We start from the raw sequence: 12,109 nt of genomic DNA, 5'->3' as shown, positions 1-12,109 counted from the left end.
AATTGTAATTGATTAATAATTTACTACCTTCTATACCAGATACTCTTCGTCACAGTACAAGCAAATTTTACTCGTGAAGGAAAGATTGGTTCCACTTTTGTGATTGCTAATTTATTTAAAAATAATATCATTGTTTCTCAATGTAGTATTAAGTCATTGTCAAAAACTTACAATCTACATGATTATCAAGAGTTGAAAAATTAGTTAAAATTATTTGAAGATAAATAATTTTAGAAAGTTAATATTCTTTAACATATTATTTACTTTAAATAAATTGTCAATCTAAATATCAGATGAATACATTTTTGTATTATATAGTAGTAAATAAAAAATTAAAGGATGACCATTACATGTACATACATATATAAATTTGATGTTTGATTGTCATCCCATGCAACAATATAAGTTACTAGATAAAAAAATTGAATTTGATTGTATTTACTTTAAAATTAAAGTGAGTTTTAAATTGAAGTGGTTGGTTTACTTCTTGATGATGCCACAATTCCTCTTGTAATTACCCTTATTTTCTTTATAATATTTTATCTTAATTTGGATAATTAAAAATTCAGACTTTGAATCAATATAAACTTGGACAAAAATGAGCAAGTAAGCTTGTTATTGTAGTTTTACTTGTTCCAAAATAATAATAATAATATTATAAATATCATGTTATGATAAATTTGATAATATATACATGCATACATACATACATATACATAGGGAGTTGTTGAAGCCACACCCTCAAACCATGTGATGATTAATCTTGGAGGACATGGAACAAAGGACGAGAATAGGGGACATGGAACAAGGGACAGAAACCAGGATGGATGGAATTGATCATCACATTGTAATGTGGGGTGAGAGTTCAACTCCCTATATACATCATCATTTAGTTCATTATAAAGATTCTTTTTATAATAATAAGTAAATAAGTTAATAAATTAAAATAGTTTATTGTCATATATTGTAAGATATCATAAGAGCTGAAGTGAATTAGTACTGTTCATCCAAAAAGGTCATGTTAGAATGATGTCATAATATTAGATTCGTAAACCGCATATTTGCAATTTTATTACACATTATATGCTGATTATGTGTCATTTGGAGAATTCTGTATCATGCAAAATGAGAAGTAATTATTTGCAAGGAATTCTAAAATATGGGCAAAAGAACTGGTGATAAAAACATGACACAATGCTAATGCCAGATCAACTTTTTGAAGCCACAAATGGACCCTGTATAAGACTAGTCCCCTAAGTAGGTAGTCACATATGCGTGAAGTAGCAAGTCGTAATGTTGAATTTCGGTGTTTAAGCTCTGAAGCTAAGGTATTGCACAGAGAAAACTACCTCATTTCAAGAGAAAAAGAGTCATATGGTAAAGTACATGATCGGGACTTGTCAACAGGCCACTCTTGCCTACGGCAAAAGACCTGTTTGATGAATCAGTAGAAGCTTGGGACGAAGTACTTCTGCTTAGCTGTACATTGACAGTGCGATACCCATGCTTCGAGTCTGAGTTTCCAGGAATCTAGAGCAGCTTGAGCACTCCATCGCCAGCATGTAAATGGTGCTTCTACATGTCCAACCTAGTTGTCCGCAAGTCGGTCCCACCTAATCCAGAGAGGATAATAAGCTTGTGGGGGAAAATGAGATTCTTTGAACCTCAGTGAAACTGCTGCAGACCAAGCCTTGACCTTGAACTGAGTAACAATCGCCACCCGGACATAGATCAATAGAGAGGTCCACCAATTTTACGGTCCTTGGATATCAAACATTATCGCCAGTAAATTCCAAGGATAGTCCTTCAGATGATATGCTACAAGAGAAAGTAAGTAACTACGTTTGTTGGAGAATTTCTCGAAGTGAACAGATAAAGAATCAGATTGGCTACCCTTAAGAAGAGATTGGTTCGTATAGGTATGACAACCAAGGATGTTTCAAAGCCTCACTGGCAGTTGGACGCAGAAGAGGGTTGATGTTGAGAAGGTGTTCAACGAACTCCACAAAACCCTTGTCGCCCATCGGTAGACGATGGGCCAGAGATGTCTTCTTTGGTAGCAGGTACTCGAGTTGGTCAGAATCCTGTCAACCACCATAAAGGAGTTAAGAACTAAGCACCTTAAATAAAACTGAAATACACTCATATACGACATAAAGCCCCACATCACACCGCAATTCCTTCAAATACACCCAGGTAAAACAAAAAGCTCAAAACCATCACATCCACAAGTTCACAGGAATCATCTGTGTAAATTCTGCTTAAGGTGGACCTGATATATCTGAAAGAGTGTGCACTGTAAACTAGAGTTTCAAAAGTACTCGAAATACGTATAGAAAAGTCAAACTTAAGCTGGGCACATTCAACCACATCGCACCTGATTCCGTTCATAAAGCATATGATTCTTGGTAAAAAACTTGTGAGTGTCACGCCCTTTGGTTAAAAGCTCCGGGTCTATAGGACCCAAAATTCCAACCACCCTAGCCAATAATGTTGCCAGGGAATCGTTTTGGAAAAGTACCTGCATACAGCCACATCTCAAATCTCACTAGATAGCCACGTTCTGCGTGCATATGGTTGCTGAAATAGAATACACGCTGGTGTAACTTTTACCAAACTCTGATCTTCACTCGAATGTTTCTTGAACATCAACGAAATACCTCTCTACCCACACTTTACATCATACGCTTCTCATCACCCAGCAAAGACCAAACTCTGAAAACCTCCCACCACAGGAATAAGTTTTCGGATACTTCCATGGAACTACATAGCATAGGCAAACCAGACTGTTACTTACATTCCCTGAGCAGAGTTCTGCAAGAATACATCCGAGCGACCACATGTCAATCTTCTGATCATAAGGAAGGCCAACAATAACTTCAGGGGCTCGATATGAGCGAGATTGCACATAAGAAAATAGGTGATCGGTCTGGAAACAACTGCTCCCAAAATCAATCACTTTGATCTCACACCGACTGTAACTTTTCACCAGGATATTTTCCGGTTTCAAATCGCAGTGAATTAGCCCTAAACCATGAATGAACTCCAGGGATTCTAGACACTGCCGTGCAATTGACTGCAAAAACGAACATGACAGATCAGTAAGCGACGCTCCATTCAATAAATGAGTGAATTTGAACAAATATTCAATCAATTTCCATAACGGCTCACTAAACCTACACCCCAAACCATAACTACTCTTCAGGATTAGCCTCAATAATCGCATAACTGCCGTACGACTTGCAGGTGAGCCCAACGCTCAACAAGGTCTCCAGATTTCTCTATATGTTCAGAGAATCCACAAACTTGTGTACGCTAGATATAGACATCTATCTAGGTTCACTTACAAGTAAAGTAATAATATTATGCTTGTAAGAGCAGAACTATGAACAACATCGGCATCAAGGATGTGAAATACACCTGAAGACGGGGCATCGTAAAGTACACCTCACCACCTGATTCTCTGTTGTATTTGTGGAACTCGTACAAATTAGCTCGAAGTAACTCACAAACTATGAACAAATGCTCCTGAAATCGCCACCACCAATATCTAGCCTTAGTCAGTACGAGGAGAAAGAAAAAGCACACATATGCTGCAGTATAACGTAGTTCGTATGATTCATCAACATGTAGCACAAAAGCCACTGTGATTACCTTGTGGTAAAAGTAATCGTACAGTCGCAACAGATGGTGTTTATCACCCGGGTCGTGCTTATTAATGTACTTGAGAAGCTTGATTTCATCTAGACTCTGGTCAAAGAAGTCTTTGTTATTCTTGATGATCTTCATACACACATCCATTCCGGTATGCAGGTCGTGAGCCTGAATGGCTTTGCTGAAGGCAGCAGAACCCAGATACTCCGTCACATGATAGCGACCAGCAACAACTGCATTAATTACAACTGGAAAGTCTTTGTCTTCCTCAAACCCAGTCCTGCAAATCCAGGCACTCGGCATTATGTGAACTGAAACAACGACTAGCTAAAAAAATCCAGTAGAGTACAGAAAAGTGCCCTTAAAACCTCGTCAAAAGTCTGCGCCACGTTTTCATTTGGCAAAGGTAGCAAGCATAGGGATTCATGCAAGAAACAAACTTCAACTGGCAGTTTCCATCTAAGAACACGAACGGGATTCAACAAAATCCATCAACTTGGCAATAGTACCTGTTCTTTCGATGAATGATCTTCAAATCGAATGTCTCAAACTCTTCTTCTTCTGCTCGTATTCTTCGAGTATGCTCTTGTACTGCTGCGTCTTCTTCGTCCTCGGCTGCTACAGCCTCAGCATCTCTAAGTTTCACCTCTAACGTATCTTCGTCCTCTCCGTCCAGCTCTACTTCGTCATCACCTTCTCCAGTATCGTCACCCTGCACCAGCACCGTAACAATAAGAAAGAACTTTACGTTGAGAAGATGTCTTACTGATGCTCAAGATAATACGAAGGTCGTTAAAATGGTCCTAGATGACCCACTAGCTAACACCAATTCTCAGCTGTTCAAACTGATCATAGTTTCACCACACATGTGATGAATACCAGTAATTCAAGAGATAAATTATGTCACCTTCGCAACTGCGCTGCCATACCCAGCCGTTGAGCTCGCTGATCGAGTGGACCGCACGGACAGATCTCGTTGGCCATCATTACGGGGACTCAGCATGGGCGAGGATCCGTTGCTCTTGCGCCTCCAAGAAGCTAAGGGATCATCCGGCTCAGACACGCCATTCTCATACTCCACTTCTTCACCAAACTCCTGGCCAGTGATGTCTCTTACCGACCACATCGACTTCCCTGAGTCTACTCTAGAAACGGCTCCAATGTCCCCTCCACTGGTGGAAGGGGAAGGAAATGAAAATCCACCGAACCCCGTCGCACCAGCTGTCTCGGACTCTTTGGGCCAACGACCTTCACTATCATCAGTGCTGCTAACCTTAACCACACTGAATTTCTCATGTTCTCTGTTCGTTATCTGTAGATTATCCACGGTCGTGACTTCCCGCTCAACTCCACGGCGTTTGTGACTTGCCCATGGATTGTTGTAGTATTTCAGAATCAGGTCTTCTTCCTCTTCGTCCTGCTTCCGACTACTATCAGATTCATGCGCTTTTCCTCCGCCGCTACTCCCCACCTGAGATGATACACTAGTTTGTCCCATGCTGCGGTCAACGATCTCTCCTACATCTAAATCTCCTTCGCTGCTTCCATCTCGCACGCTATCGCGTCTTTCACTACCAAATTCTGCAACATCACTACTCACACCTACACCACCAAACCGCACTGAACCCACTCTGTCATCCTCCACTTCAAAGATGTCAGTGTCTAGAACAGCTCTTCCATGATCAGGTTTCTTGTTGCCTCCGTCTACTGACTGAGTTCCCTTGGAAGCATCAAAACTTTGCCACCTTATCTCACTGCTCTTCAAAGAAACACCAACCAGTTTTCTATTCACCTGTCCTGGGTCAAGGATGCGCGAGCCATTGACAACCTGAATTCATAAAGATAATTACGAGACATAAGATCAAATGTCACGCAGGTCTAGTGCTGAGCAGTTTACTCCTTGAAAAACAAGTCAAATTCCCTGCATGTAATAATAATAAACTTGGGGGTACATATTCCCTCGAAGAAGGCTATTTAGCTCGGCCAGCAGGTACACTACACGCACTCAACCTGTCCTTGATATGGAGTGATATATCGTCGTGGACAAAGCCAATGGCTCGGCTCCTGAAAGCCTAACCTGACCTCACACGATCCAGTGTGCGAAATCCGACTACAACCTTTCTCAACCGAATTCTTCAGCTTCAGTACCTAAATAGATAGGAAAGTTTAACAACACCCACAACCACCCCGATTGGTGAATGTGTTTCAAGACGGTCTACACCCAGGTTGGTTCCTTCTGCACAAGTACAAAGTTACCCAGTCCTACACATTCGGACTCTACAGCTGTTTAACCTGCAGAGAAAGGATGTGATAATACCTGGTCATTAATTTCAACATCATCTCCAACATCCACGCGATCAAATACCTCACTCATCTGAAACTTGTTTACTTCTACTGGAGTTTTCAACTCTATTATCTCTGCCTTGATGCAATAGGCAAGAGACTCCTCCCAGAAAAGTAGTACGACTAAACAGAGAGACGTTTATATCCTTAGTCAAGATGGCCATAATGTTTATCAATTCATCCTGTGCCCTAAAGGACACGAGAACATCAATTGATTACTGACGAGACTGGTTCCGACAAACAGGACTCCAAAAGCACCAAGGGACATACACATCCTTAAAACACCTGAAATGTACACTCATGTTAATCAAACCTTTACCCTTGACAGATCCCCTTAGTTACTACTACGTGCACAACACCAAAAGGCTTCGCACGGTTCCTAAAGCCCTTGGCATGACAACCTTAGAACCACTCAACAGGCCACAAGTTTGTATGATATGATTTCAACATCTGCCCAAAAACTTAACACATGAACTCAAAACTAAAATAACGGGGTTTGCACTTGCCTCTTCTTCCAGGATGGAACAATCTTCATCCTCATCCTTCTCATACTTCTCATAATCCTTCTCACGTCGAGAGCTACGTGCGGCTTCTTCGTTAGGACGAGCTCGCTCATTATCGCTTGGATAATCAATCTCATGTGCAAGGAACCACTCCTCGTCCTCGATTGGTTGCCTATGATAACCGGGATCATCATCATCCTCGTACGTATCAGAATTCCAGTATTCATCCGCGCATTCCACTGCAGATTCACTCTGTTCATCTCCTGCTGTTGCAAACCCAGAAAGGAGCTCAGACTGGTCCTCTACAATGCCATGACTCACTGAAGGCCGTGCAGACGCAGGCATGCGGCGAGACCATACAATTACGTACACTAGTAGTGGGAAGCCGTGCATTAAAAATCAATATAACCCTTCCGACATTAGCCTGCACGTAACGCTTCTGAAGAAACAATTTCAAGAAAGCTACCACTCTAGGACAGCCCAACAACAGACTGCATGTCCAACATCAAATGAGCAGATGACCGTGATTGAATAAAATCTGATGAAGAAAGACACTAGCCCAGAAATACTCAACGCGTACCTGATGAGCAGGCGTCCTGCCCTACACGAACATCAAGATACGACCCCAATCCAAAGGGAATAGCGTTCACAGTGTTAGCAATATTGACAGGTAACAAAGATTCAACACTCTTCTTCGCTCCTTTACCATATTCATCCTGTGCTGCTTCCGGAGTCTTGGCATCAATTGAACGCGACCGAACAGGTGCAAGTTTAGGAAGATCTTCCTGAACTGATTTAGGGGCCACACATTTTGATTTCCGATCTACTACTGCCGAGATCGTCTCTTCAACTGTTGATTGCTCTAATATAGTACGTTTCCTCAACTCATCCAGCAAAACATCGGCATACTGGGAACCACCGTCTTGTTTATCAGAAGCTAGGAGTACAAACTCCTGCTCTGGCCCCATTTGAACCCGCTCATGATGTGAGCGAGAAGGGATTACAGAGACAGTTTCCTTCCCTCTCTCCTCGAAAATCTTCTTCGAATCCACAGTAAGCGAGGCGCTTGTCTTACTGGGTGGAATGTTCTTAATAGGAACATCTGCCCACTCTGGACTTTTAAGCACGGTGAAGTCCGTATTCCCAGCGCCAGTAACGTCTGCTTTTGTATTGATGAGGGGCACTACATTCTCACTATTCTTATCCCTAGGCGTCAACTGCACATCAATTGTGGATTCCGAATGAAAATCCGCAGAAACTTGGGCAGCTGCGGCTCGCCCATTGCTGTCAGTCTGCAAGCAACATCACCGTTGATACATCGGAAAAGAACACCAATTGTTGCACTGGCGAACGAGCTAGGAGGCCTACATAGATGCTATAAATCCTGCTAGCTGTGGGTCAAAATAGAAAGAGAAGAGAGACAGAGAACAGTGAACAAAGCAAGAGAGTTATCAGAAAAGAGAGTTATCAGAAAATCTAGCAACTAACTAGAACCTAGGGTGCAAATGGACCACATTTACTGGTGAAGACGAATCTCCGAAACAAGGAAAAGGTCGGGATGAAAATTTCATGATATCGGAAAACTGATGCAAACCCTCCTGGATACAACCCTCATTACTCAATAACCACCCAGTTTGTAACCGTGTATCTCATCTTCCAAACCACACCCACATGTAACCTGTAGTAGAATGCAGGTCTCCAGGAACATAATGTTTACCCGTTTATCTGATAGGCTTTCCACTGTTTTTGCCATTGCCGCTAGAGCTCGAAAGCTTTTCTCTCGTTCAAAAGCGGGCTTGTCAGCAGTCTTAGGCTCCCACCTCTGTGGACAGATATGATCTTTGTCAGCATCTGCTTTCCACATAAAGCCCAAGACTGATCAAACAACACAAACACAGGACCTTTTTACTACAGAAATGTATGCACACGCCCGCCTGCTCTCAAAAAACTCTACTCCAAATACCAGTTCCGAGGAGGGGATCACTAACTATCTGTCACACTTTAATAACACTACGTCGAAGGGCATTTAAGACAAAACGGCATGTCACAACAGGGATGGACTTTTCACATCTTCATGCAGAATCAGCTCACCAAGAAAAGAAAATAACCGCAGATAACTCAACCGAAGATACTTGAATTGACAAGATAATGCCTATAAAAAGAACGCGTTACTCAATCTCTCACTGTCGCTCGCTCACTCTCAATCTTTTTAAGAGAAGTAATTTGTCCTAGGTGTTTCATCCAACACCAGACACTTTAAAAAGGCCCAAACCTCAACAAAATCACGGTTCCCTTCTACAAGAGCACCCCACCTGTTTCAGAGCATCTACTTTCCCTCGGGTTGCCTCAAACAGTGCTTGTGGGGAATCTATTTGCTGATTAGGTGGCAACTTCTCCACTTGGCTTGCTAGAACAAATGCTCCCCCAATATTAGAACCTGAAGCTTTCTCTAACCCCGCATTGCTTGATCCTGCCTTCTTTCGATCAGAAAATACCTTCTCGATAGACGAAGAGACCGCCATCTCTGCCTCAGTCTGAAGAGCACTCAAACCTCCTATTCTACCCTGTAGTGAAAATGGCAGGATTGTTATTATGGCAGGATTGCAAACCTTGACTCATAACACTAATCTTTTGCTTGAAACTACGACCGTGAAGTATCGAAAAGGCGATAAAAGCAGTTCCATGTACAACTAACGCTTCCTGGTAGTTGCTCTTTTCCTTCGATCCAACTTGTACACGAGATGCTTCGTCGGGGATGTTATGATTCAGCCTTCTAAGACCTGCTCCTAATAAAAGATGTGAAGAACACCATAATTTCTCATACTTCCAGGAAATAAGGAAGATATGACAATACTACGCGCAACAGGCAAACTTACTACACTTACCGGAGACCTCATTCTCTCAACCATCTTCTCCTGGGAGATGGAAGAGAGAGAATCTTGTGATGCTGAGTTCCCAACAACAAGCACGGACTGTGGCTTTGTGGGACATTCTAGCTCCTCCACCTTAAACTCAACAAACAACGGTTCGGAAACCTCCACCTTCGTCGATGGTCGAAGTGGTTCCACCTGACCTCCGGGGTCCTCCGTGACCGATAGCCTCAACGCTGGAGAAGGCTTTACGTCTGTCACCAATTTATCCTGCGCTGGTTGATTAGGCACCGCTTCCAATTCAGTCTGCTTTTGTTTTGTTTTTTCTTGCGTAGACCTGAGGTATACAGCTAAATCAAGGTCCAGGTCATCGTTCACTGGAATAAGGGCTGGACCATTGGACCGCTGCCGAAGGCTGACCTCTTCCCTCAGAACTGCCTCAGCCCTGAGGAAGTGGTGCCGGTGCAAGTATTCTAAGATGATACCGACGGTGTCTGCCATTGTTACTCCACTGGTGTGAGCACACAAACGGCTCACGGTCTACGCCCCGCCCGGTAGACGAGGAGCTTTAACTTGTCATCTGAAGAGTCTTCATTTCAATTATCTCTCTGAATAGAATTCCAATAACACCAGCAAGCCACCTGCTCCTCATTTGACTACAAAAACAATACACTCAAAATGACACTATTAAGTTCATTGACATTTGCTTAGTTGGAGGTCTGTTTTACACCCAGTAATTCCAGCTCCTGAAATAAAAAAATTTAGGTCAAATAAAGAAAACGACAGTGTCTCTTCAAATTCATGAAGCCGATGCATACACCATGTACTGCAACGAAACAAACTCAAAGGATCAACCTGCGAATCTACTGCCTAGAACCTACACAGAACCTTCCCAGAGGAACTCAGACCGACAGGCGTTTCTTCAACCTCCTCAGCAGTAACTGTGAGAGCCAAAGAGAAGGGAAAACTAATACTGACAATCCTCAGGTTTATGCCATGGTGTCTTCTGATTATCCAAACTGCAAGAGAGAAGCGCTTGGCCTCTACCAAGACGCAGGAGCGTTCTTACAAGGATGCAAGAGTAAACGAAAAACACATTCTGTTCGAAGGAAAGGGATCTCCTACAACCCCGTCACATATTGAAACCAAAAACATATTTACAGCAAGCCAGCATCGCTACAAACACGTAATTAACACCTAAGACACGTCTCTCACCATCCCCTCACCTTGAAGCCCCATTTAAATCACCAAATCGGAAAGAAAAAAATGGACGCATTGGATAACCAACTCTCCATGCCCACAAAAACATTTGAACCTAGTCGAGGTCTCACACTCATAATGCTCACGCGATAAAACAATTGCTTTGTGCACACTTCTCTTCACCATTCGCCACCGATAATGCAGCAATCAAAGCCCATGAACATGCCACCAGCTAAAAAAAGAATAAATGCAAAGAACCAGAAGACTTCAAGGATGCTCCATCAACACTGTTTTCTGGACCTCGCCACGGTACAATGCGACTTCTACGTCACCTCAAAACACCTCCACTTTTTAAACCTAACACATTTCTAATCACAAACGCCACTACTCGTCCCAAATCAGGATTTATTTTATTTTATTTTATTTTATTCCGAAAACCGAAATCGTTGCATTTATAGCCCTAAAAAACTAGACCATCCTGACCTGAAACCATAAACAACTCGTACTCTCCACCCGCCTCAAAACATGCACAGAAGCCCAAAAACAAAAGAGACGATCAAAATGCTGCTCTCCGCCACTTCCGACATCCCCAACCACCAATACTCGGGAGCATTCTGTCCTATGCCAAGTCACGGGTTCAGGTGAACAGCGAATACATACCGGCTTGCACGAGAGCAACATCGCCATGGCTACATTGCAGCAGGGATGATGCAGCACAACCAGGTCGCAATGCCGAGCACTCTACACCACGCCATTTTCGGTAACGACGGTCGACATCCATGCAGACGCGCTACCTGATCATATTCATCTATCTCTCTCCCTCATTCTCCCTCACTCTTCTGTCCTCCGTCTGCACTGCATGAGAAAAACCTCCGATAACTTGATGGCGAAAATTGGGAGCACGGAGAAGGCGCAACCAAGACAAGCGCGCAGCCTCAAACTCAAACTGAGAGGCCTCGAAGGACGTGAGGTTTACAGTGACGAGTTGGAAACCGGGACAAGCTCACACCTGCACGCAAGACGAGCCAGCGACAGAAGAACACTTTCTCTCTCTCTCTCACACACAAATACACACACACGCACAAAGGGAGCGACGGAGGGAGGGAGGGAGGGAGGGAAGCAGGCAGAAGAACGGGTTGCCCTACCTCGGTGCCTTGCTGGCTGGCTGGGCACCTGGGCCGGGCCGGCCCTGCCCAGCCCCGGCCGAGACTCCCATTCCTGACCTGATGACTTACTACTGCCTCTCTTCCTTCTCCGTTTCAAAATTGTTTTAATGCTTGTGTATTAATATATATATAAGTAAATGAGTAAATAGTCTAACATGAAGTAAGAAAAAAATTATAATATTTTTGTGAAATCTTAGAAAAATAGTTTTATGTTATTCGTTTAAATGATAAATAAATAAAAACTTGAAATTTCTCTGTCAAAGACAATAATAGACACGAGTGGATATGCTAGCACACATTCTCAAATAAGATAGGTGTGTGGTGTGTGTGTGTGCGTGTTTTTTTTTTTTTTTTTTTTTTTTTTTAATATTAT

The 12,109-nt window shown here is 42.7% G+C and overlaps 1 protein-coding gene across 3 annotated transcripts; it reads right to left on the bottom strand.

Moving 5' to 3' along the window:
- Positions 1-1,109: 1,109 nt before the first annotated feature.
- On the bottom strand, positions 1,110-11,683 carry LOC112279891 (uncharacterized). 3 transcript variants are annotated; one of them, XM_024514625.3, is made up of 13 exons: positions 11,231-11,683; positions 9,386-10,026; positions 8,813-9,064; positions 8,218-8,322; positions 7,081-7,792; positions 6,504-6,763; positions 4,562-5,482; positions 4,164-4,366; positions 3,655-3,934; positions 3,421-3,528; positions 2,798-3,076; positions 2,378-2,521; positions 1,110-2,084 (listed from the first exon to the last, which is right to left on the bottom strand). In XM_024514625.3, the coding sequence occupies exons 2-13, from the start codon at positions 9,869-9,871 to the stop codon at positions 1,896-1,898; spliced, it is 3,939 nt and encodes a 1,312-aa protein (XP_024370393.1). In that variant the 5' UTR covers positions 9,872-10,026; positions 11,231-11,683; the 3' UTR covers positions 1,110-1,895. The 3 variants fall into 3 exon arrangements, with proteins under 3 accessions (XP_024370393.1, XP_073388852.1, XP_024370394.1); XM_073532751.2 differs by having other exon boundaries at positions 6,504-6,766; positions 11,231-11,596; XM_024514626.3 differs by having other exon boundaries at positions 6,504-6,766; positions 9,542-10,026; positions 11,231-11,372.
- Positions 11,684-12,109: the final 426 nt, after the last annotated feature.

This window comes from Physcomitrium patens, chromosome 3, assembly GCF_059467195.1.
Source record: "Physcomitrium patens ecotype Gransden chromosome 3, ASM5946719v1, whole genome shotgun sequence".
NCBI classification, from domain to species: Eukaryota; Viridiplantae; Streptophyta; class Bryopsida; order Funariales; family Funariaceae; genus Physcomitrium; species Physcomitrium patens.
Note: the sequence above shows the minus strand (reverse complement) of the source record. Positions and strands in the feature narration are given on the sequence as shown.